General features: G+C 37.9%; 1 protein-coding gene across 12 annotated transcripts; it reads left to right on the top strand.

Annotated features, from left to right (window-relative positions):
- Window positions 1-391: 391 nt before the first annotated feature.
- Window positions 392-3,861, top strand: LOC149562688 (uncharacterized). Of its 12 annotated transcripts, none has more exons than XR_016363969.1 (4): window positions 392-650; window positions 817-1,024; window positions 1,179-1,947; window positions 3,589-3,861. XR_016363969.1 is itself a non-coding variant. In XM_089826130.1 (4 exons), exons 1-4 carry the CDS (start codon window positions 508-510, stop codon window positions 3,668-3,670), a joined length of 363 nt encoding a protein of 120 aa, XP_089682256.1. In that variant the 5' UTR covers window positions 392-507; the 3' UTR covers window positions 3,671-3,861. The 12 variants fall into 12 exon arrangements, 4 of the variants coding, with proteins under 4 accessions (XP_089682256.1, XP_089682258.1, XP_089682255.1 ...); XR_016363972.1 differs by having other exon boundaries at window positions 869-1,024; XR_016363973.1 differs by having other exon boundaries at window positions 869-928.
- Window positions 3,862-26,985: the final 23,124 nt, after the last annotated feature.

The raw sequence follows: 26,985 nt of genomic DNA on the forward strand, positions 1-26,985 counted from the left end.
AATTAGTTATAGATCTAATGTTCCAATCACTGTTAGTAATCGTAAGTATAAGTTGTTTAGATATTAATTTCACATAATTTAGTGCAAGATATTTAATTGATTTAAGCATGATCTATTATGTTAAATAGATGGCTATTTCTCTCCCTTTCTACCTTTCCCTATTTTCATCTCTTCCTCCTATCTCTTAACCAAGTCTCTCTCTCTCTCTCTCTCTCTCCTCTCATTCACACAACGTCTATATGATTTTATTCTTCTTCCCCCAACCTTCCAAGTTCATCTCTATTCTTACTCGCTCCAAACTATCCAAACTTAACATAGGTTTGGAGTCACATGCTCAATAATGAAAAGCCAAAGCAATGCCTTAGAAGGTAATCCCTTCTTATCCTCTAACTCTCTCTACTCTTCTTTCAACTCTCTCTCTATCTCTAACCCCTTTCATTTTTTTGCTTTTCGCATGAACTATAACGCATTGTGTCTCTTGTTTTGGTTGGCTTCTCTTTTTCAATTATGGTTTTGTTTCGGTGTGGCCATGTATTTGATTATTTTTTCCTTTACGTGTTAATTGGGCAGGGGCGCAAAGGCAGAGATGGAATTAGGGAAATTCGATGCTTCTCGGGTATTTTTTGTAGAAGTCGGTGGCAAAGGTAGAGGTGGACTTCTAGAATCCTAGACTTGTAATTAATGCGTGATTTATGGATATTGGAGTATATATTTGAAAAGATTCTTGAGTAGTTATTGAAGTATGTATTTGAAAAGAATCTTCACAGGGACAGGAATTGTAATAAAATTTTGTTTTGATTGGTTTCCCCATTTCAGTGATTGTCTTGAATTTATGTTTCTCTCTGTATTAATTTGGAGGGCTACAAAGGCAGATGAAAGCTTCCTTTGCTTTCCAAGCGGAGATTCATGCTGCTTCTAGTGGTGATGGGTTAGTAAATTCATTCTGGGCGAATAAAGCTCTTTCAATACCACAAGTCTCTATTTCATGGACTGTATATTACCAGAATTTTTCAACTAATTTTGGGTTAGTTTTAACAAGCGATTTATAAAAACAGTATTAGTAATTAATTTAATGGCTGGTACAATACTAGACCTGCGCTTTGATCTAGTTAATATTTCTTTCTAGCTTCATGGTTTTGTATTTTATGGCTTTTACAATCTTGGATCTGTACTTGCAGAAATCAAATTCATTATTAGCAGAACTATCTGTACTTTATTTGATTCTGTAATGGGAAACCCAGCATCATCTGTAGGTTAAGTGATAAGTTCTGGATGTGGAAATTTGAATTTTTCAGTTGCGTTTGATGGGATATGGTGCAGCGGAATAGTATTTTTCTGCAACAACAAAACTAAATGCAGAGCAATCTGTTGTAACGAATATCTTTACGAAATATTGTTATCGTCCACGCCCTTTTGCAGTACAGTAATGGACCATCTTTTCTTGCCTTTGAATTTAGTGAAGAGCCTATGAGCGAAGGCATATTCATAGTTTTAACAGAGTAGTTTTTAGTTATTTATTTGGAAACATGTGCTTACCATCCTAAATGAAATCCATGTCTCTTGCAGCATATGACGCCAGACTTTTCCCTGCAGAAAAGTTATTGTAATATGTATCATGAGGGGTCTGGAGAACGTGTAATTTAGAGGATTTTTGGGGATGTTTGACATGGCGATAGCAGATGAAAGCTTTCCCTGACTTACAAGCAGATGAAAGCTTCCCCTGATCCTCTGCGCCTGTATAATCTAGAAGAATCTTTACAGGGACAGGGATTGTATAAATTATTTTTAATTGGTTTTGCCTTTTCAGTGATGGTTTTGTTTTAGCTTGGCCATACATTTGAGTTTTCTTTTTCTCTGTCTTAGGGTTGCAAAGGCAGATGAAATTCGACAAATAAGCTTTCCAAATGGAGATTCAATGCTTCTTCTAGTTTCTTCTCTGATCAAAGGGTTAGTATTAAATCGATTCTGGGCAGATTTATCACTTAGTATTTTCTATTTCAAGAACTCTTTATTTTCTTTTACCGTCTTATTTAGATATCTTTGTGAGTAATTTAAGGGTTTGAAGAATTTTGTGTACTGTAATATTGTCTTTGCAGAAATTGCAGTTATAACATTGGGTGTATTGTATATAATTAAGTATTAGAATTGTTGATATGATTTTGATGATTTTGAGAAGTGATTTCTAAAATAGTTATAAATTATTAAAGCTTCCAGAATCTCTGGCTTGGACTTTCATTTGGTTAATGTATCTTTTAGCTTTATGTTTTGTCTTTTAGAACCGTATGACCTGTATATATTATACCTGAATTGATATGGTACTAGAAAGAAGTGAATTCTCTGATGAACAATAATAATTTAGCCATTGTGAGGCCCCTTATAGAATTTTGTTCATTGACCTTGATAATGTCTGAAGCTTTTTGTTGTTGCATTTGATGTGATATAATTTACTTTTGTAATATTTCACTAGATTTTGTTCTTTGCCCTTAATTATGCCTGAAATTATTTTATGAGAGAGTTCTATGAAATAGCTGCTCCACCGTTGTTCATGGTTTCAGGGTTTGTGCTTTTATAAATTCCACATAACAACTTAAAGTTTTTAGTTGCATTTGATGTGATAGGTTGCTGTAGAACAGAACTTTTGTGAAACAACAGTTTATCTTAATGTAGGGTGCAGGGCAATCTGTTATAACAATTCAATTATTTCATTATAGAATGGCTTTCAAGATTGTTATTGGTATGTCTGCACAATTCACACATCTTTTCCATCTGTATACTAATGGCCCATTTTTTTCGCTTCCCGTTGTATTTAATAGATTAGTTTTTAGTTATTTAGTTGGGCAAGTCTGCTCACCATTGCAACATATGACCCTAGATTTGTCCCTGCAGAGAATTTATAAAATGTGTTGTGTTGGGCTTATATATAATTGAGGGTTTTGTGCGTTGTCTTATAATATGGTAGGAAGATTTGTTGTTTGGTTACTTGTAGTTGTTCTGATAATTTATTTTGTAAATATGTGAAATAGATTTGTAAAGCAATAGATCACTATGACTTTTAATTCTGGGTTAGTTTTTTATAAATTTTTAAGTTAAATAAGATCTAAGCTGCAGGGGAATTGGTGATAGAGAACTCTGAACTTGGGATGTGGTTTTTCGAATTTAGTCAAGATTTTATTATTAATAATATTTCTTTTGTTATATCCCCTGCTTTAGGCTGTCAATTTGTGGGCTACTGTTTAAGGTTTTGCTTTACGTTTGTGGGCTGAGTATGAGTTCCAAGTTTCATGTGAAAGGGTTTTGATGCTTGTTCATGTGGTGTTGTACAAGGGAAGGATTGTATAACCTCACAGTTATCCTTGCAGAATAATTCTAATAATGTATCATGAGGGATCTGGAAAATGTGTATTTTAATATTAAGTCTAGATAATTTGTAGCATGCATTAACAGATTTCTTTTAATATGGAGGGTTGGATTTATAAAGACTTGTGATAGCATGACAATAAATAATTACAAAGATCCGTTAGCATCCATTGGTCCTAGTATCACTTCATCTCTTAATATTTTTTTGTTTTTTGGTGTTTCAATTCATAGATTGTTAGAGCACATATGGTCTCCAAATCTGCTCACCATCACTACAACTAATCAGTCTCCAGATATGCTCACCAATATTTAAATCTGCTCACCATCACCATCCTGGATACAATTAATGTCTCCAGATTTCTGCCTGAAAAAAATATTATTGTGATGTATTATAACTAGTCTGAGGGTCTAGAAGATGTGTGGTTTTATTACATGCGTAGAACTATTCCGAAGTTGGCCAACAATATGGAGAGTCTTGTATTAAAGTTAACCAAGGTTTTCTTTCTTGCTGCGTCAGACTTCTTTTCTGTATTGTGATGGAAAGTAGGAATTGTCGTATGATTTATTTTTATTATATGTTGTTTATTCTGTTTATTAAACTTTGAACTTTAATTTATCTTAAGATTTTAATCCATATTAAACAGTAATCTAAATCAAAAGCAAAACTTTAAATCTAGCTACAACTAAATTCTAATCAGTCACATTCATGTTTCTCTTCTATAAATTTAAGCCTTTCTCGAATCGTTGTTATTCTGGCGGGGTGGTTGTATTATGGTTAATTTTGGGGTTCGGATCTCTGCAGAATTTTCTATGCAGGAATGTTAATATTAATATTGTTTTGAATTTGTCTCCTCTTGAAATCCTTATTTGCTTTTTCTTTAAATAATGTTTTGCTAAACTACAGAGTGATGGTGATAAATTTGGGCTTTGTTTGGGTTTGACAGTTAGACTAACTAATTTGGAGAAAGCTTGTAGTTAATAATGTGTGAAAGACATTGACCAAGAATTGTCGTGTCCTTTCCCTTGATTAGAGAAGTAATGCTTGTGTACATTAACATTTGTAGCATATATGTCATTAAGTTGTGTATATGCGATGGACCGATATGAAATGTAATTAGTTCTAGTTCACGTCATGATTGAATGTTATGTATTTAAATGATTTTGGTGCATAACTCTCCATGACCAATAAATAGGGATAATTTGTATCTAAGTTGTATGGTGTGCTAATGTGACATCAAATTTGGCATGGTGCACCCTTGTTTGAATGGAAGTCATGTTACAATCCCATCACATCTATGAATTGAATTTGTATGGTCTATGTTGTGCTCATGTCCATATTAGGGATCAATTAAATTTATATAATTGAGTTACATGTGATTGATTTTTATGACATTTATATGAAAATAATTTATATTATGGTTATTTTGTGTGTCCAATCTATCTATATGTATACTCTCTATGACATATATGTGTGTGTAAAGTTGTTTTTTTAAAAAAGCTATATGGCTTAGAGATTTGTGCAATCTTTCTTGCATACATATTCTTGTTTATGTAAAATTTATCTTATTTTTATATCGCATGTATAAGTTGACGGTGTATGGTGATGTTTGTGCATTAGGATTTGTCTGTGATTGGTTTGAACTACATATACACCATACAAATTCAATTCATAAGTGATGTAATCATTAAATAAATTTGTTATGACCATGAATAAGTATACAAATTTAATTGCATAAATGTTAGTTTCATGTTAGGGTTGTCTTATGTGGCCAATATACACCTTTAATGGTGTTGCATGCACAATAGTTATTTTTTATTGAAGGAGGAGTAGTTAGAGGCAACAACAAAAGAGGAGAGAGAGGTCGATGAGTGAAAGGTGAAGGAGAGGAGGGGGAGGCAAAGCCAAAATAAAAGCAATAAGAGGAGGGGGGAGGAGGAGTAGGCTAGAGGGAAATAGGAGAAGGAGGTGGAAAAGGTGGGGAGGGAGGGGAAGGGGGTTGGGGAGGAGGAGAAAAAAGAAGGGGAAAAAGAGGGAGGAGGAAAAAGGAGGAAGAGGGAGAGGGTTTAATCGAATGAGGAGGGTTAGGTAGAGTGGGGAAGGAAGGTGAAGGAGGGAAAGAGGTAGTGGGCAAAGGAGGGGAGGAAGGGAGAGCATAAGGGAGCAAAGGATGTTGTAGAGGAGGAGAGGACAGGGGCAAGGGGACAGGTGGAGGTGGTAAAGGTGGGAAGAGGGAAGGGAAGTGGGGCGAGGAGGAGGATGAAGGAGGAGGAAGTAGAGAGGGACAAAGAAGATGAGGATGAGGGATAGGAGGATGAGGGATAGGGGGATGAGGAGGGTTTGGTGGAGTGGGTGAGGAGGAGGAGGCTAGAGGGGAAGAAGAGGAGGGGAAGACAAAGGAAGAATGGGAATAGAAGGAGGCAATGGAGAAGGAGGTGGAAGGTGGGATGAGAGAGTGGAAGGGGGTCAGGGAGGAGGACAAAGGAGGAGGGGTGGAGAGGGAGGAAGAAGATGAGGAAGAAGGAGAAGGGGTTTATGAAAAAAGAGGAGGGGGAGGGAGGGGATTTATGAAAAAGAGGAGGGTTATGAAGAGTGGGCGAGGGAGGTAGAGGAGTAGGGAGAGAGGGAGGGGATCGAGTCAAATGAGGAGGGTTAGGAAGAGTGGGGAAGGAAGTTAGAGGAGAGGTAGTGGGAAGAGGGGAGGAAGGGGGAGAGTGAGGGAGAAAGGGATGCTATAGAGGAGAGGAAAAGGGTAAGGGGAGAGAAGGTAGACAAGTTGGAGGAGGAGGGGGAGGAAGTGATAGAGGTGGAGGTGGAAAAGGTGGGACAAAGTAGAGGGAGAGGGAGAGGGGGATGAGAAGGGTTTGATGGAGTGAGTGAGGAAGAGGAGGGGAAGAAAAAGGAAGAATGGTAATAGGAGGAGATGGAGAAGGAGGTGGAAGGTGGGATGGGGAGGATTAGGCAGATTGGTGAAAGAGGTGGAGGAGGAAGGAGAGAGGGAGGGGATTGAGTCAAATGAGGAGGGTTAAGCAGAGTGGGGAAGGAAGGTGGAGGAGGGAGAGAGGTATTGGGAAGAGGAGAGGAAGGGGGAGAGTCATGGAGCAAAGGATGTTGTAGAGGAGAGGAAAAGAGCAAGGGTAGAGGAGGTGGATAAGTTGGAGGTGGAGGGTGAGGAAGTGATAGAGGTGGAGGTGGAAAAGGTGGGAAGATGGAGGGGAAGGGGGCAGGGAGGAGGAGGATAAAGGAGGAGGGGTTGAGTGCGGGAAAGAAGATGAGGAAAATGAGGAGGAGGTGGAAGGTGGGATGAGGGAGTGGAAGGGGATCAGGGAGGAGAAGGAAAAAGGAGGGGGTAAAGAGGGGGGAAGAGGGAGAAGGGGTTTATGAAGAAAGAGGAGGAAGGAGAGGGGGTTTATGAAAAAGAGGAGGGTTAGGTAGAGTGGGCGAGGGAGGTGGAGGACGGGGAGATGGAGTGGATTGAGTTAAATGAGGAGGGTTAGGTAGAGTGGGGAAGGAAGGTAGAGGAGGAGAGAGGTAGTGGGAAGAGGAGGAGAGGAAGGTGGAGGGTAAGGGAGCAAAGGATGTTGTAGAGGAGAGTAAAAGGACAGGGGGAGAGGAGGTGGAAAATTTGGAGGTGGTGAGAGAGGAAGTGATAGAGGTGGGGGTGGTAAAGGTGGGAAGAGGGAGGGGAAGGGGTCAAGAAGGAGGGGGATGAAGAAGGAGGGGTGGAGAGTAAGAAAGAGGAGGAAAATAAGGAGGGTTAGGTGGAGTGAGTGAGGAGGAGGAGGCTAGAGGGGAAGAAGAGGAGGAGAAGACAAAGAAAGAATGGTAATAGGAGGAAGGAGATGGAGAAAGGGGTGGAAAAGGTGGCATGAGGGAGGGGAAGGGGTTGGGGAGGAGGAAAAACAAGGAGGATGAGGTTGAGAGGGAGGAAGAAGAGGAGGAAGAGGGAGAAGGGATTTAGGAAAAAGAGGGGGGTTAGGCAGAGAGGGGAAGAAGAGGAGGAGAAGACAAAGAAACAATAGGAATAGGAGGAAGGAGATGGAGAAGGAGGTGGAAAAGGTGGCATGAGGGAAGGAAGGGGCTAGGGAGGAGTACAAAAAAGGAGGGGGAAGAGGGAGGAAGAAGAGGAGGAAGAGGGAGAGGGGATTTAGGAATAATAGGGGGTTAGGCAGAGTCAGAAAGTAATGTGGATGAGGGAGAGAGGAATAGGAAAGATAAGAAGAGGGAGGGTGTTAATGTGGTTGAGCTAGAGGGAGAAGCAAGGGAGGAAAAGTTATATGTGGAGGGGGAGGGGAGGAGGAGGAGAGGGGGGGAAGGCAAAGTAAAAATAGAAGCAATAGGAGGGGGAGGGTGGAGGGGGAGGCTATAGGGAAAGAAGAGGAAGGGAAGATGAAGAAAAAATGGGAACAAGATGAGGAGGAGGGGGGAAAGGTGGGATGAAGGAGGTGAGGAAAAGGTGTTTGGGGAGGAGGAGGATGAAGGAGGAGAGGGGAGGAGACAGAGCAAGAGGGAGAAGAAGTTTAGGAAAAAGATGAGGATTAGGCGAAGTAAGTGAGGAAGGTGGAGGAGGGAGAGAGGGAAGGGTTTGACTGAAATGAGGAGAGTTAGGCGAAGTGGGGAAGGAGGAAGGGTGAGAGCGAGGGGTCTAAAACTTTCTCAAGATAAACATTCATCCAAAATTTAGTATGTGTATGGACTATTTTCCTAATCTAGAAAGTCCCAAATCAGAACCCCTCCCTGATCTTATGATCAGTGTTATATAGTTTTACATAGCCAAAGTTTGCTTAAAATTATGGGTTAAAATTAGCTCAAGTCTGATTAGAACTAAAAATAATTAGAACTATCCTGAAGATTACTATTCTTGCTTAATTTCATGAATTCCAAACATTACCCATTTTTAATCTATCCCCAAAAGGCAATTGGCGAAGGTTGAGTGGCTTGATTCGATGAAGCATGAGTAGGCTTCTATTCCTTGTAAAGTCCCATGAACTCTAAGATTGCCTGATCATTTGGAATGTTAATGTATGGCATTCTCTATCTACACACATCACTTTCTCATTTGATTTCTCTGATCCTCATTATGTGGGTACTAAATGTTCTTAGCACATGCATAGAAAATCCAAAACTTTCAATGGTCTACTACAAATGTGATTAAAATTCAAAGGGAACAATGAAGGTTATTTATAAGGATTAAATCCTAATCCATATGCATGTTTAGGAAATCCACTATTGAGAGGAACTTGTATACCTTGTTCAAATTTTCCACAACCTTTACAATTAAATCCCAATTTCTTTAATATAGTGTATTTAGCACCTGTAGACACCTAAATCTGATCATATTATTAAGTCATCTTTTAGGACATTATTGATTAGGTATTTAATATTTAATTAATTAATCAACATCCCCTAATTAACTAATTTATTTAATTAACTATGGTTCAATTGATAAATTTAGATGACAACCCAAAGTCTAATTATCAATTAAAGGGTATGTGTAGGATCATGGTGTGTCAAAAAGTGGCGACCTAAAAAATATGTAGTTCTAAAATGTCTCAAAGAATTTGAAAATCTATTCCATCTTTTTCCCACCCATCCTGATACTAAATGAAAACAATTCATAGCTCTATAAGGCCTATTATATCTTTTGATACCAACCTTATATGGTCAACTTCAAAAATGTCCTGAAAATGTGTTTTTGGCTTGTTCTTGTGTGTTTTTTACTTCAAACATGTAGCTGATGACTTTTTTTCAACCAAAATTTAATGCAATGAAAAATGGTTTCTTAAGGATGTTCTTAGTTTTCCATAAATGTATGGTTTGTCAAATTACAAGTTTTGTAAGTAATTATTACTTATTTTCTAATGGAGTTGCATATAAAGTGTTGATCAACACACTGCTTGAAAAACAACTATAACTTTCAAATGATACAACATTTTTGAAATCCAAAAGATGCATTGAACATTCTATTATTTTTCTATTATAAGGAAAAATTTTAAAAAATATTCTTTTCAGAGTTTTGAAAAAAAATACAAAAAAAAAAAGTGTTACATCCAGGAATGATTCTACTTCTTCTATTTAGACTATTATTTAAAAATATTATCATTTGGTTTTGCTTAAGGTGGTCAAACATACGTCTACTTCTTATTTTTGTCATGAAATTTGTGTACTATTGCATTGAAATACAAAATTTTGAACAATCAATTATATTTTATTTTTTAGATAAGACCTAGTAGTTTAGAAACTAAATTCAATTTCCTAGATATTCTTTTCTCTCAACTTTTTGATATAAATTTTATAGCAAGTAGAAAATTACACATCAAGTTCACATAACACTAATTTGTTGATTTTTTATTATCACTTAAGAGTATAATTTGGTTGACCATGATTCTGCACATACCCTAAATCCCTATTCTTCTATTAAATTAAATAATTTCACTATGCCTATTTTATTTAATTCCAAATTCCTCTCTTATTAAATAAATCATTTAATAAATCAATCCCCAACTTTTAACTATTCTTAAATCCCTATCATTAGCTAAATCCAACCCACTCACCAATGCTAACCTCACTTAGCCAACCAATAGACCCACCTCACTAATGATATCCCACTTACATCCCTCTAACATTCCACTTGCATCCTAACCCCCTCCTAAGCTAAGCCTAATCCCTTCCCTAAACATTTGTGCAACTTTAACCAAGGATTAAGACTTCCTAACCCAAATCAAAGTCAAACTCTCATCTTGTAATACCCCAAAATTGGCTCATTGCCATCTCAACCAATTCTGGTCTATTTCTGATCAATTCTAAAGTCCTATTCCATTAGGCAAATTCTTATTCTACTACTCGCTACTTGACTTAATTGTCAAATGCAGAAAACTCTAATCTACATTCATCATGCTTATTATTTAATTCCTATAGTATTTACTCATATTAGTCACATTAAATCTATTGATTAATATTTAATTTAATTACTAAGTATTTATACTTTAATTAAATTAAATTATATCTTAAGGCTAATGTAATATGGAATTAAATTTATTTAATTTAATAAATACGCCTATCTTGATTAATTAAATGTAATTATTTAATTAAATGGGAAAGGTATTTCTAAGCAATTAAAGAAAATTATTTAATTAAATGGAGTACTTACTTCTAATTAATTAAACAAAGTTATTTAATTAAATGGGAAGCCATTCCTAATTAATTAAATGAAGTTATTTAATTAAATGGGAAGCCATTCCTAATTAATTAAATGAAGTTATTTAATTAAATAAGAAAAGTGTCTCTAATTAATTAAAAGATTATTTAATTAAATAGAAAAGGTAATTATGAGAGCATATCTCATTTTATTAAATTAAATATTTCACCAAAATCTTTCTTCAATTCATAAAAGGAAATTTCCAGTTCACTATTGATCAAAAATGAGTTAAATGAGTTAACTCTTTTTTCTACTCAAATTAAATCAGTTAACTCCTTTTTCTACTCAAATTAAATCAGTTAACTCCCTTTAATTTGGGAATCTTCCTTTATGATTGAACTTCATCTTTAATCTTGACCGTTGATTAGAATCGGTCTCAATCGTTGATGGATTCCAGGAAAGTCTATTTAAGAGACCCTCATCTCTTCATTTTGGAGGAGGTAAAATGAGAATTTGCATCGAATTGCTGTTGGATTGTGCATTCATTTGAGCTCCCTACTTTCATATTCATTTTCTAGTTTAATTCTCATATAGATTTAATATGCATACATTTAGTATAATTTCTTTTACATGTTCTTAGATTAAACGTGCATTTCTCATTCTAGATTAATCTGCATTTTCATATAGATTAGTCGCATTTTCTTTCAAATCTTTCGTTCTTACAGAGTCTGGTTTCTTAAACACCTCGAATTTGAGGATATCTGACAAGCAATTCCCTTTAGATAGAAGGCAACAAGTCGCCTTGCCGGCTGATTTTCGGATGAACAATCCAATGTTCATTTCGGCATGAATCCGCAAATACAATGACCGTGTTGAAGTGTGTGTGTTAGCAAAGGCCACATTTTTACATATACATTTCTGGCACCCACCGTGGGGCTCGAAAATTAAATTTTTTAGCCTCTTTCTATATTTTTAAAATAATTTTTTGTTCTTTGTCCGTACTGTTCCGTACAGATTCGAGAATCTTCACGCGAGACTATTCATTTTCGTGTGAGGATCTAGAATCTTCGTGCGAAGATTCTTTCCGTATCGTGTGAGAAAGTTCCTGGGCGCGTGAAACCTGTTTCTTCGCATGAGCAGAATATAATTTCGCGCGATTCGTAAAACTTCTTCGCGCGAACTGTCAGGAATTTCGTGCGAGACTCTGCTAACAGACAATTTTTTTTTTGCATTGATTTTCGTGTTTTTTGGTTTTTCTGCTAACTACTCAGTTTCTAGTATTTCTATGTTTTCTGATTTTTTTGGAACAACATAACAGTGGTTTGCAGGACAATTAGAAAAGTGTGATAAAGTTGCTAAAAACAGGTAAAATCTACTAAGCGCGTTGCGAGGATCACCAGGTAACCTTCTTCAGCTGATAACACTTCATTTGGATCTTAAAAAAACATCTCTCGTGTCGACCTTGTGTGTGTTTCCTTCCATATTTTCAAATTATAACACATGCATAATTTGATACTAGGGTGTGATCTAGAGAGTATTCATTTAGCAGGCTTAGGTACTAGTGATAGATTTAGATAGCTATTTTGGGTTATTGGACTCGCTAATCTGTCGGCCCCTCATTCCACCCTGTGGTTGCAAGATTAGCACCACGTTAAAGGGGAGGGGTCTATAGGACAGAAGCGTTAAAGGCTCCACTAAGCAACCCTTGTGTGCTTTCTAGAACTGACTAGTTTCTGAGTTGTGGACTCATGTTAGCTTGTGTGAGGGGTTAAATGTTCCACATCTTTGGACTCACCTCACATTAGTTAGAGTGTTAAGTGTACCACCTTGTGCTCGTTGATTTCTTTTGGATAGATTTGCTTTCAGAAATTGACATCTGTACACACATAGTAATTAAGCCCCCATGAACACTATTCGTGGATCTTGAGGAAGTGGGTTCCTAGTGAAACTCCTCTCTAAGACGGATTCCTTGTAGGTGGGGAGGATACTTTGAGCATCTCGCAGATAGATGAATCTTCAACTTGTTGATTAAGGCATCCTTTCTCCAAAGAGGTTGATAGATCACTGGGAGATGATATCATAGATCTTTAAGAGATAATCTTAGTTTAGCGTGTCAGATTAATCTGTCTGCTTTGATTGGGCTAAAGGTGAAAAGGTGTCAAAACCTTGAATCTGGAAGCTAAGTCCCCTTGTGGTATACTATTGTGAGTCGGTCACCTTTAGAGAGGGTTAACCGTAGCAGACAATCCCTCTACAGGGAAAACTGTGATGACGGAACCTCGAGCGGTAATAGCCATTTTTGACGTGGTAGTGACAATCGCTATATAAATGTCCTTGTGGAAGAAATCTCCACAGGCGTGGTTCATTGTGGTTTGTCAGATCTCCCTAGCATCTCTTGAAGATTAAGTTCTCGAACTGTGTCAAAACCTCGGTGCACCGGGATTGGAGGTCACCACTGTGAGTCATAAAAGTTGCAAAGTCAAACCATTACTAAAAACCTTAGAGAGGCCAACTTTTATTTTCTAGGGATGCATGCATGATTGCAAAACCTTTTGAAAACATACACAAATAGCTCTCCTAGGGATTAACACAAACTAAGTCATTTGATTGTTCATGCGCAAGGTTTCTTTTGCCCTTGCTCATTGTTTTCAGACGTGCTTGAAATCACTTGCTTACTGTTCTATGTGCCTATTTATATGCATGGTTATTGGAACGATTTTTTTTTGGGTCAAAATCAGTCGCTGTTGTGAAACTATTATGCCCTTTGTGCGAAATCATTTGGGTCTCGTGCGAAATTATCTGATACTCGTGCGAAGCCATCTAGTCCTCGCGCGAAATTAAACTACTATTGTGAATCTTCGTGCGGCCTTGTGAACTTCTTTGCACGAAATTAAATTGTTGTCACTGACCTTTGCGCGAGACAGGAACTTCTTTGCGTGGCCTGTAAAACTTCTTCACGTGACCCGTAAAAGTTTTTCGCACGAGACTTTGTATCAGCATTACCAATTTGGATTTGTTTTAGCTATCTGTGGCCTACACACTATCCTTTTTTGTGTCCGTTTATCGCTCTCTGTTTGCAAACAGTCCTAAAACAGGGACACTTTGCTTAGCTAAAGACTTGTGTCTTATAACTTGATTAGTCTCATCTCATAAGTAATTTTTTTGGTCTTTATCTTAATGCTTGTCATACTTTGTGTCGCAATGGTCATAATCTCTGACTGTTCTAGCCTTTAAATCAGACCATTTGTGCCTTAGTGAATAGCATTCTTGCTATTATCTTGTCCTTTTTGAGACTCGGTCTTAAGGTAGTCCTTGTCTAGGTTCTAGCTTCTTGTCCTTGCCTATGACTATCACAACTAGAAGCGGCAACGTATTTTATCCTGATAACCTTAGACGTGGTCATGCTAAGGGTCGTAATTGCGGCAGAGGTCGCTTACCTTTCATTACACAATCTGTATCCAGTTTGGCTAGTGAGGCATCTTCACGATCTTCCTCACCTGCCAGATCATCTCAAATTCAACGAACATTTTCCAATTTGCAACAAATTAGGAATCGTTTTTACCAAGAGGATACTAAGACAGGTAGAGGTCCTGCATTCCCAAACACAATGTATGATCTGTTCTCCAAAGATCCTTTTGAAACACAAAACACCGAAACTAAACACTTTCCTATAATGACTAATTGTGAACTTGAACATGGTAGTCATAGTCGATATCAAGAACCACCTAGGGATGAGAAAGAGAGAGAAAGAATATGACACTGATGAGGAATAGAAAGAGGTGGAAATCCTTTCTAAACACATAGCAAAATGTCGAAGAGACAAAAACTTTCAGAAGGTCATGGGAATCCTACTCAATGAAGAGAAAGAAAAGTACTTTCTCAAACTTGCCTAAAAGGGAGCTAAACTGCCTACACATTTTGATGTGGAAACCATTATCACACGTGAAGAAGAAACTAAGACCGCTAAACTCCAAAAAAAACTAAAAATTATGCAAGACCAATTGGCTCAGATGATGCATGAGAAGGAGAAACCCACAAAGACATACACATTGGACGCTCTTTGTTCATTTCCATTTGACAAAAGCATAAACATGCCGCCTTTCCCACGAGGCGTAGAACTACCCAAATATGACAAGTACTTTGGTACTACTGATCCCCAAGATCACTTTCAAGAATTTGGTGCTTTGTCTATGGAGTTTATACACAATCAAACGTACCTCATGCGTTTATTCCCTAAAAGCCTAGGTGGTTAGGCTTTGGAATGGTTCTCACATTTACCCCCTGGTATCAAGATGTTTGACGAAATTTCCAATTCATTTGTTCAACAATATTCTCATAACATTCAACATCCTGTACATATTCGAGATCTATGCAACCTTAAATAGAAGGTTGGTGAGCCTTTTCTCACTTTCCTCCAACGGTGGAGACAACTATACACTATGTATTCCTGTAAAATCCCAGAAACGGAAAAGCTTGACATTTTCACTGATAACCTCTTACCTGATTTCGGGTATAGAGTCCAACTACAAGGTCCACATACCTTTGAAGACATGATTACACAGGCTATCCGTATTGAAGAATTTATGGTCAAGAAAGGTGAGCTCACTCTTCAGAGAGACATAAAACAAGGTTCCACTTCCAACAGGGATAAAACCAAACATGTCAACAAGAACCGAGAAATTGTACATGATGGGGTTGTTGACAATGTCACACCCAAACCTGCTAAAGCAACATTTAATCTCACGGATTGCCTCAAAGCAGCCAAAATGTTGAGAAGCCTCCCCCTAACAACAAGGCGTCTGGGAATAAACTGAGAAATTCATGGACAACACGACCCAAGCGAGAGTATACGCCTTTGGGAGAAAATTTGGATGTGCTTTACAAAAGATTGCTACAACACAAGCTTATCTCACCAATGGATAACCCTCATCCCTATGACCCACAACCCCGTCCACCATGGTGGAATTAGACCTCATTTTGTGAGTATCACCAAAACAAGGGACACAAAACCAGCAACTATATAAACTTGCGTCATAAAGTCCAAGACATGATTGATGCTGGTGATCTTGTGGTAGATGGACATAACAAAAACTCGGACCACAAGGCGTTCAAAGAGCGTTTCCCAGCTTATGAAAAAAGAGAGACTTCAAAACCAGAACCCTACAATAAGGTCAACTATACATATTCCAACGATGACAATGTCATTCACATGGTTGAACCTGTAGATTCTGAATACTGCGACATTATTACCATAAAGGGCAAGCAAGATAATGACAAACCCAAGACACCATTTGTCTTGAGAGGCCCTACTTCTAATAACATGGATAATGCATCTTTGCAACACTATGCTAATGTTGTTACTCGCTCTAATGTGAAGTTGGTGCTCAAAGGCCCTACACCTCCTACTTCAAATCTTGAATAGTGACACAAAGACAAAGCCCTTGCTGGTCCATCCGGTAAAGGTGCAAAACACACAACACACATGACTGCAACTAGTTATAGTGTTCTCAATCAGTTGAAACGAACTAATGCTCAGATTTCTATCTTTGAGCTGCTTAAAATCTCGCTTGCTGATAGGAAAAATTTGGACAAAGCCCTCACTGAGGCAAATGTTCCTCAAGATCTTGATCTTGAGCGATTTCAATCCATGGTAGGTCACCTGACCTCACCTCATCTTATGACCTTCTCCGAGGAGGATGATAACTCATTGAATCACCCACACAATCAGCCTCTACACATTGAGGTTATGATCCACCAGACACGTGTTCTTCGGGTACTCATTGACAATGGCGCTGGCCTAAATATTGTTTTTGGTGCTCTACTTAGACAATTGGATTATTCTTAGGACTCTGTTGATCCTCAACAAAAGATCACTATTAAAGCGTATGATGAAGTAGAACTAAAGTCACTAGGTCTTGTGACTTTACCAATTTGTGTCGGTCTTATTGAAAGGGATGTCACCTGTTAGGTGCTTGACATTCCCTTAGCCTACAACATTCTGTTGGGATGGCCATGGATACATGAGATTCGCGTTGTGCCATCCACATACCACCAATGCATTAAATTCCCATTTCATGGCTCTGAAGTTACTATTCCTGCCACTACTAGCTACACCTGCAATATGCTCAAAGCTGCTGATTCTTTTGTCCCTGCTAACCATGAGTCTACCGATTGTCACAACAATAAGCTGAAACAAATTGAGTAGTCATTTAAATTGAAAGAAACTGGTATGGGAGAGTACCACATGGAACTAGTGTTGTCATTAACATCTATTCCAGAGTCCCCTCGACATTATGGGAGGCCCTCAGAAGCAAAGAAGCCATTCGTGCTGACATCTCAGACCAAGTTTAATGGCTCTTTTGTCAAGGCTACAGTTCCATTAGAAGATGAAAGTGAAAACAGAGCCATTGCTGCATGGCTTTACAAAGAAGAAGCTCTAGTGGACCTAACAGAACAAGCTCGAGAAATCAATCCTAAGAAATATGGACCTGGTCTTAAGCTTATGAAGCATTTTGGTTACAAGGGAACCGACCCTATTGGGTGCAATAACAATGGTCTAATAGATCCTATCAAAGCAACAGATTGAAGCAACATCGACACAACTGGCCTAGGGTTTAAGAAGGTCCCTTTCCATTTGGGATCCAATAAATTCATACCCATACCTGAGAGTTCATCTGAAAATGAGTCACAATCTGAGTCAGGTACTCGAGAGGAAGAATCTGATGATGAGGATTCCTACCCTCATCCTATTCCTTATGATCTCGCTAAATTCTTTGCTGAGCCAAATGACTTTGTGCCACGTGTTAGCATTGTGGATGATACTAGTGATTCTTCTGAGGACAATACTGAGAAACTCAAATATCATTCAGAAAAGGGAGAATCTAGTCAGTCATGCCGTATTGAGTATTTGTGTAAGAATCCAGAGGCTGAAGGAGAGTATGTCCCTATCACTGTTGGGGAGTTCTATAGTCTCTCACCATGTAGCACTGATTCTCATGAATATGAGTTCGACAATCATTCAGAAGCGACTACTGATAAAGACATTGACCAAGTGCATGTCTATGAAAATCGAAGCAAAGTGGGTGAAACGTCTAGGGTTAGGTCACAAGGGTCTGATCCAACTAATGTCCTAGAGTCGTCAATTCCTAACATTAGTATTACGAGGCGTTTGAACACACCTATGGATGAGGTCACGGTAGGTCTCGAATTGCTGGTCCATGCACTTAATGACTATACTATAAACGTAATTGAACCAGCCACTACTCTCTCACTCACACATCCCGAGCTTATAGACTGGAACCCCAATGCATCTAACGAAGTCGCCACGTTCCAGAATGACTATGCTCTTGCCTATTACCTAAACGCTATCGAACCTATAACGTCTTCCACCAATGAGTAGAGCGTCAACATGACTGAGGCTGACATCAAATATCTCAATCACACAATTAAAAAGAAAAAATGCAAGAGGTCTGATGGTGAAAACCACATTGTCGCAGTGTCGGATCCCAAAAAAGTAAAAACAAAAGTCGCATCCAAGGGTGAAAACCTCTCTGAGGCGCCCGTAGATGAGATATTTGATGTCCTTCCCAGTCACTTTCAGGAGAGATCATCAATGTTAATAGAGCCGATGCAGCCAATTAACCTGGGCACAGAAGAACATCCTCATGTGATACATCTGGCTCAATCATTGTCACCTGAAGAGAAGGAACAATTCATTGCATTTTTCAAGGAAAAGAAAATAAATTTTTCCTGGACATATTCTGACATGCCAGGATTGGATCCTGATCTTATCATGCATCACTTGTCCATAGCACCAGGCATCAAACTGGTTAAATAGAAGCTTCGAAAAATGCACCCTCATGTTGCATTGCTTGTCAAAGCAGAATTGGAGAAACTTCTAAAGGCTGGTTTTATTCGTGCAATTGATTATGCTGAATGGATATCCAATATTGTTCCTATTTCCAAGCACGATAAATCTATCAGGGTTTGTACAGACTTCTGTGATCTTAACTTGGCATGTCCTAAAGACGACTTTCTGCTCCCTAATATAGATATGATCGTGGACATGACGACTGGCTATGAGATGTACTCACTTATGGATAGTTTTTCTGGATACAATCAGATAAAAATTGTGCCAGAAGATCAAGAGAAAATGGCTTTCACATGTGCATGGGGAACCTTTTGTTGGAATGTGATGCCATTTGGTTTAAAGAATGTTGGAGCTACATATCAGTGGGCTGTTACTACAATTTTTCATGACATGATGCATAGAACCATGGAGGACTATGTTGATGATACCTTGGTCAAAAGTGCTAAACGCAATACTCATTTGCACGATTTGGGACCCATCCTAGATCATATGGAAAAATTCAATCTTCTGCTCAATCCTAGGAAATGTGCATTTGGTGTCACATCGGGGAAATTGTTGGGATATATTGTTTCTGCAAAAAGAATTGAAGTAGATTCAGAAAAAGTACAAGCAATAATGGACATGCCACCACCTCGAAACATCAGTCAAATGAGAGGACTACAGGGAAGGCTTCAATCTATTCGCAGGTTTATTTCATAATTGGCGGATAAATCACAACCCTTCACAAAGACCTTACATAAGGGTGTGAAATTCAATTGGAGCCAAGATTGTGAGCAAAGCTTAACACAGATCAAACAATATCTTGTCAATCCCCTAATATTGATGCCTCCTATGCATGGGAAGCCTTTGCTTTTATACATTTCAACTACTGAAACATCTTTGGGAATCCTGTTGGCTCAGGAAGATAATGACAACAAAGAAAGAGCTAATTATTACTTGAGCCGAACATTGGTCTCTTATAAGAAAAACTACAGCATTATTGAGAAAGCTTGCTTGGCAATTGTCTTTGCTTCCTAGAAGTTGAGACACTACATGCTTGCCCACACTACACGGCTTGTGGCTAAAATAGATCCATTAAAGTACTTGCTCAGTAAGGCAGCTCTCATAGGAAGATTGGCTAAATGGGTCATGATACTAAGTGAGTTTGACATCCAATATGTTGAACGCAAAGCTATAAAGGGGTAGGCAATTGCAGACCAACTAGCCAAGGCACCCATACAGAGTCTTCTACCAATAAACATTGATTTCCCAGATGAGTCAATTCTAACACTCACTCACCATACATGGGTTATGTTCTTCGATGGGTCCTTCACACAACAAGGATCAGGTGCTGGATTACTCTTCATTACACTACAGAGATACTCATTGCCCAAAGCGTACAAGATTTGGTTTCCTTGTACAAATAAAATTGCTGAATATGAAGCTTTGATCAATGGTATGAAAATTGCAGCTGAATGGAGAATAGATTAGTTGGACATCTTCGGTGACTCTCAGCTTATTATTAACCAAGTAAATGATGTGTATCAAACAAAGGATGAGAAACTAATTCCTTACGAATGCATGGTTGATGACTTGACAAAGTATTTGGCACACATCACCTTCCAACAAGTTCCACATGTAGATAATAAAGTAACTGATGCCATGGCCACTCTGGCCTCTCTGATACAAATGCCAGAAAATGATCTCTAACACGAGTTCTTGGTGGAAGCGTTACGCTACCCAGCCTATGACACACCTGATTCCAAGATGATCTATTCTATTATAGGACAAGAATCATCCCGCTACCATCACATCTATTCCTACCTTCGTAATCAAACCATTCCAGAAGGTCTGACCCGGAATGAGAAATGTTACATAATCCGTAATGCTTCACATTATGTCATTATTGCTGACATTATGTCATTATTGCTGACGATCTATATAGGAGAGGTCTCAATAGAACACTCCTTAGGTATTTAGAACCCAACGAGTCCAAACGTGCACTAATTGACATTCACGAAGGCATTTGCAGATCTCATTCCAATGGCCTGACACAAGCTCGCAAACTCCTTTGTGCTGGTTACTACTGGCCTAAAATGGAGCAAGCTGTTAAGTATGATAGGTCCTGCAAGCAATGTCAATTACACAGGAATCTCATTCACACTCTAGCCAGAGAGCTGATTCCCTCAACTACAACATGGCCATTTCAACAATGGGCCTTTGACTTGGTGGGGCAGATTCACCCAACCTCTTACAATGGACATAAGTTCATTATCACGGCTACAGATTATTTCACAAAATGGGTAGAGGCAGTCCCTCTCACAATTGCTGATGGCAAAACTGTAGCGCTTTTTATCAAAAACTACATCATCTGTAGATATGGTATACCGTCCTCAATCATTACTGACAATGGAGGACAGTTCAAAAATAAAGACCTCAAGGAACTGTGCAAGAAATTCAAGATTACACAACATTGGTCTTCCATTTATTACCCCCAGGGTAATGGCCAAGTTGAGGCATCCAATAAGGCGATCCTCAAAATTCTTCATCGCACAGTCTGTAAGTCAGGGAGAGACTGGCATCTCCAAATCAATCTAGCCCTGTGGGCATATAGGACAAGCATTAGAACTCCAACGGGCACGACTCCTTTTGCGTTGGTGTATGGGGCAGATGCTATGCTTCCAATAGAGGTCGAGATTCCTACCTTGAGAATCTCTATGAAAGGCCTTATCACTGATGATGACTACAAGATAGCTTGGCTTCAAGAGCTTGTGTTACTGGATGAACGACGACAAGTGGCATGTGATCATCTACGAGCATATCAACAAAGAATGGCACGAAGTTACAATAGGAGAATTAGGCCACGTGACTTCCGGCTGGGTGACCTCGTCCTGAGAGAGAACGCTAAGAATCAACAAAAATGAATGCAAAAGGGAAAGTTTGACCCAAACTGGTTAGGTCCATACATCATTACTGCAGCATATGGATCTGGCACCTATCAGCTTTCCACAATCGAAGGTGAAGTGCTTAAAGAGCCTATCAACACTCTCCACCTGAAGTGGTTTTATAGTTAATTTAATCTCAGCAAGCTCTTTGTACATATCTGTATGTCCTAAAAAAATCTAAAAATCAGAAAAGGTCCTGAAAAAATTGTTAGCCTAGTGAAAACCTAGCAATAGGTGCCTTGGTAACACCAAAAAAAAAAAGAGAGAAAAATACCAAAAAAAAAAAAAATTGAAAAAAAAAACAAACAAAGTGCCATTGGTGAAAACCTGGAAATAGGCATCATGGTAGCAAAAAAAAAAAAGAGAATCTTGCCAAGAAGGTGAAAACCTGGTAAATAGGCGCCTCTTGTTCCCAATACTCCATCTTGTAGTGCATCTTCTGGCTATTCTATATAGTCGCTTTCACACTTTCTCTTTCTTACTTCCTGCTCATGTATCCATGGATTGAGTCTTGTCACAGCTCAGGGGCATTCCCCCTTAGTGTCACTATTTTTGAGATTCTCATAGAATCTCCTTCGCAACAGTCACCAGTGGTCCTCACTGTGTCTACCTACTGTCGCTAGTGTCACTCTTTTTGAGATTCTCCTCATAGAATCTCTTTCATGACAGTCACTAGTCATTCTAACTGCGTCTACCTACTATCGCTAGTGTCACTCTCTTTTCGAGATTCTCCTCATAGAATCTCTTTCGTGATAGTCACCAGTGGTCCTCACTTCATCTGCCTACTGTCGCCAGTGTCACTCATTTCGAGATCCTTCTCATAGCATCTCTTTTGCAACAGTCACCAGTTGTTTCAACTGTGTTTGCCTACTGTTGCTAAGTTCATGTCTCCAAGTTCCTTTATGGAAAATCTCTTGTGTCAGTCACCAGTTGTTTCAACTGTGTCTGCCTACTGTTGCTAAGTTCATGTCTCCAGACTCCTTTATGGAAGATCTCTTTTGCGTCAGTCACCAGTTGTCTTGGGTGTGTTTGTCTACTATCGTTGAGTCCTCTTTAGGTTCTTCATCGTGAAGATTCCTCTTTGGCCTCAATCACCAGTCGTTCTGACTGCGTCTGCCTACTATCATCAAGCAACTGATGAGATTTCTTTCAAACTTGTTCTGGACATTGACACTTGACATCAATCCTAAAAAATTGAATTCAAAAAGAGATATACTTGTTTGGATATTCTGAGCAGTTTCTTTGTTTTCTTTGTTTTTCTTTATCATATCCCCTCGAGCAACTCGATGATGTCATCTTTGACTAGAGAAGTAATGACTAGGGGCATGATCTTTTATTGGCTTTCTGTCTATGGTTTAGTTCCAACAAGTTGATACGTTCCTATAAAAGGGGTGTCCACTATAAGAGCCTCCATCTCGTATTGGATGGTCGTGTGTACCTCGACTCTTTTTATACAGATACATCAATGACATTGGTTCTTCTCCTTGTTTGTTGGAGTGAACTCTTCATGCTATACTACATACTGATACTCGTCCTATTAAGTGAACGTACAGGTCACTGTGAGTATATCTAGCACACTTCTGTCTCAGGTTATGAACGCAAGGGTCGTTGCAGATAGTATAAATACTGAGTACTTAGCATAAGAGGGATCTCCTGTGTGTTTGGTGTGCTTGTCATGCAAGCAACATTCTGGTCATCCTAGCATTTATGCTTTGATTCTTATGTTAACTTGCTACATTAAAAGGGATAAATGTTTTGGTCATTTTGGCTTCTTGTGCCTCGAATGCTTACATTTAATACCGACAAACCAATAACATATTTTATATTCATATTTCCATGATTGCAATGTCAGTGGGAATTGTATAATATACCAGCTTTATTTTATATCCATTGATGATAAATTTTCGAGGCTTGGTAACCAGACCTAGGGTTGCATTTAACATAGTCTCTCATTGCATACTTCACTTGCATAGGCATGCGATCCAATTGCAAATCTACTTTCACCTTCTCTGATGAGGGATTGCTGATTTCTTCAAAGAATCAAATTCATTCACAAACTGCACAAATGATTGATTAATCACCCTCTTGGCTACTTTGGTTTCTCTGAACCCATTTTTTTCGAGATCGAATTTGAAATCTAACACACTTAAGTGGCTCAAAAATGTATTTTAAAATTTTTTGTGCAATCCAAATTTTTCTAATACTTTGTGATTCTTGAAATCTTTTCAACACAAACTTGGTCTTTTGGACCTCGAGATCGTTCTAATCTCTTCATATTTCTTCAGATCGTTCTGATCTCTTGATATTTCTTCAGATCATTCTGATCTCTCCAAATTTCTTTAGATCATTCTGATATCTTCAAATTTCTTTAGATCATTCTGATCTCTTCATATTTCTTCAGATCATTTTGATCTCTTTATATTTCTTCTGATCATTCTGATCTCTTCATATTTCTTCAGATCATTTTGATCTCTTCATATTTCTTCTGATCGTTCTGATCTCTTCTACATTCTGTTGAATCTCAGATTTCTTCTGTATCTATTGCTATATTGCTTCACATCTATTTCTAGTGTGTCATCTTTCGATTTCACTCCCAAGGGGGTAGGATGATTACATCATTGAATACCTTTTGCTTGGAGCATCTGGTTCCCATCTTATGTCCTTATCACTTGGGGCATCTCATCACTCAGGGAATTTTGTTCCCTTCTATCTGGCATCTTTGCTATCTATCTTATCTTTTCATCAATTGATCAACCTTATAACAACTCTTCTCAGAGTTCGATGGATAGGTATTGGGACAGTCTAAAACTCAACTCTTGATGATCAAGCCTCGTTCTGGGGATGATTCTATGACTCATGATTGGACCTTGTTATCTTTTATCAATCTTAGCTATCTAGGTGTTCTATTTGGATCCTTAAAGGTTAAACTTCATTCTGAAGAAACCTTTTAAATGCTTTCAATCTTGGGTATCTAGGTGTTCTACCTGGATCCTTGAAGGTTAAGCTCTGTTCTGGAGATAGTCTTCTAAATGCTTATCAATTTCAAGTATCTAGACGTTCTATCTAGATCCTTGAAGAATACGCTCTGTTCTGGAGATAGTCTTCTAAATGCTATTACTCTCAAGTATCTAAGATGTTCTATCTGGATCTTGAAAGATTAAGCTTTGTTCTGGAGATAGTCTTCTAAATGCTATTACTCTCAGGTATCTAGATGTTCTATCTGGATCCTTGAAGATTACGCTCTGTTCTGGAGATAGTCTTCTAAATGCTATTACTCTCAGGTATTTAGGTGTTCTATCTGGATCCTTGAAGATTATGCTCTGTTCTGGAGATAGTCTTCTAAATGTTATTACTCTCAAGTATCTGGGTGTTCTATCTGGATCCTTGAACGCTCTGCTCTGGAGATAGTCTTCTAAATGCTATTACTCTCGGGTATCTAGGTGTTCTATCTGGATCCTTAAAGGTTAAACTTTGTTCTAAAGAAACCTTTTAAATGCTTATCAATTTCAGGTATCTAGATGTTCTATTTGGATCCTTAAAGATTACGCACAATTTTGGAGATATTCTTTTAAATGCTACCAATCTTAGGTATCTAGGCGCTCTACTTGGATTCCTTGGGATTAAGCTCTGCTCTAGAGATAGTCTTTAAAAGCTTATCAATTGGTCTTCATGTCATCAACTTCGAAAGCAATCTCATCTTCACATCATGCTTTTTGATTTTATTTGAATTGAACGTGTTGCTCGCACATTCATTCAAAGAGGGGCAAAATGTATACCCCAAAACTGGCTCATTGCCATCTCAACCAATTCTGGTCTATTTCTGATCAATCCTAAAGTCCTATTCCATTAGGCAAATTCTTATTCTACTACTCGCTACTTGACTTAATTGTCAGATGTAGAAAACCTTAATCTGCATTCATCATGCTTATTATTTAATTCCTATAGTATTTACTCATATTAGTCACATTAAATCTATTGATTAATATTTAATTTAATTACTAAGTATTTATACTTTAATTAAATTATATTATATCTTAAGGCTAATGTACTATGGAATTAAATTTCTTTAATTTAATAAATATGCCTATCTTGATTAATTAAATGTAATTATTTAATTAAATGAGAAAGGTATTTCTAAGCAATTAAAGAAAATTATTTAATTAAATGGAGTACTTACTTCTAATTAATTAAACAAAGTTATTTAATTAAATGGGAAGCCATTCCTAATTAATTAAATGAAGTTATTTAATTAAATAAGAAAAGTGTCTCTAATTAATTAAAAGATTATTTAATTAAATAGAAAAGGTAATTATGAGAGCATATCTCATTTTATTAAATTAAATATTTCACCAAAATCTCTCTTCAGTTCAAAAAAGGAAATTTTCAGTTCACTATTGATAAAAAATGAGTTAAATCAGTTAACACCTTTTTCTACTCAAATTAAATCAGTTAACTCTTTTTTCTACTCAAATTAAATCAGTTAACTCCCTTTAATTTGGGAATCTTCCTTTATGACTGAACTTCATCTTTAATCCTGACCGTTGATTAGAACTGATCTCAACTGTTGATGGATTCCAGGAAAGTCTATTTAAGAGACCCTCCTCTCTTCATTTTGGAGGAGGTTGAATGAGATTTTGCATCAAATTGATGCTGGATTGTGCATTCATTTGAGCTCCCTACTTTCATATTCATTTTCTAGTTTAATTCTCATATAGATTTAATATGCATACATTTAGTATAATTTCTTTTACATGTTCTTAGATTAAACGTGCATTTCTCATTCTAGATTAATCTGCATTCTCATATAGATTAGTCACATTTTCTTTCAAATCCTTCGTTCTTACAGGGTCGGGTTGCTTAAACACCTTGAATATGAGGATATCTGACAAGCAATTTCCTTTAGATAGAAGGCAACAGGTTGCCTTGCCGGCTAATTTTTAGATGAATAATCCAATGTTCATTTCAGGATGAATCCGCAAATACAATGACCGTGTTGAAGTGTGTGTGTTAGCAGAGGCCACATTTTCACATATACACATCTCATCCCTCCTACATTCATATCCAAGAGACTTTAAGGCTCGTACATGTATTAATGACTCTTTACGGCCTCTTAGATCCCTCTTCCACACTTCCTCTTCCACACTCCTCCCAAAAAGAAAATGATAAGAATGAGACACATGGAGAGAAAAAAGATGAAACAAAAGAGAATAAAGGAACACAAACACAAATAGGATAGAATGTCACTCTTGCACCTACAACACAAGATCAAGGTGCATCTGAGAATTTAGTGCAAGCAAAGGATAGGACTAAAAAGCTAGGTATGACTACAAAACTAGAGGAGCAACTAGCAATACAACTACTGGTGACTTTGCCATAATCTATTACTCCTCCTAGTCAAGCTCTTCATAGGATGAGTATAGAAGCTATAGCCCTACAATCATCAAGTTTGAGTCCAAGCACATCCAAGGTAGATGAAGTTACATCATTTGTTAATGTGAACTTGGATGAAGTGATTGAGTTGCCCAAGTTTGATTTTGCAACCACCGCTATTGAATAGATGAGCATACTCCAGGATGCTCTTGCAAAGAAGAAAAACCAAAGAGCTTCTCAAATAGGAGCTTAGGTAGAAGCAAGCCTTGCTAGATATCAAGGACATTTTTCTTGATGCAATTAGCCTATCAGCACTTGATGACACAAA

Source organism: Cupressus sempervirens, chromosome 4 (assembly GCF_028749045.1).
Source record: "Cupressus sempervirens isolate cs-2001-9-10 chromosome 4, ASM2874904v1, whole genome shotgun sequence".
Classification (NCBI taxonomy): Eukaryota; Viridiplantae; Streptophyta; class Pinopsida; order Cupressales; family Cupressaceae; genus Cupressus; species Cupressus sempervirens.

Coding starts and splice junctions, on each gene's coding strand:
- LOC149562688 (XM_089826129.1), top strand. CDS start 508: ATGGTTTTGTTTCGGTGTGGCCATGTATTTGATTATTTTTTCCTTTAC. Junction 645..868: donor TGTAGAAGTCGGTGGCAAAG/GTAGAGGTGGAC, acceptor AGGGCTACAAAG/GCAGATGAAAGCTTCCTTTG. Junction 929..1,863: donor GCTGCTTCTAGTGGTGATGG/GTTAGTAAATTC, acceptor TCTCTGTCTTAG/GGTTGCAAAGGCAGATGAAA.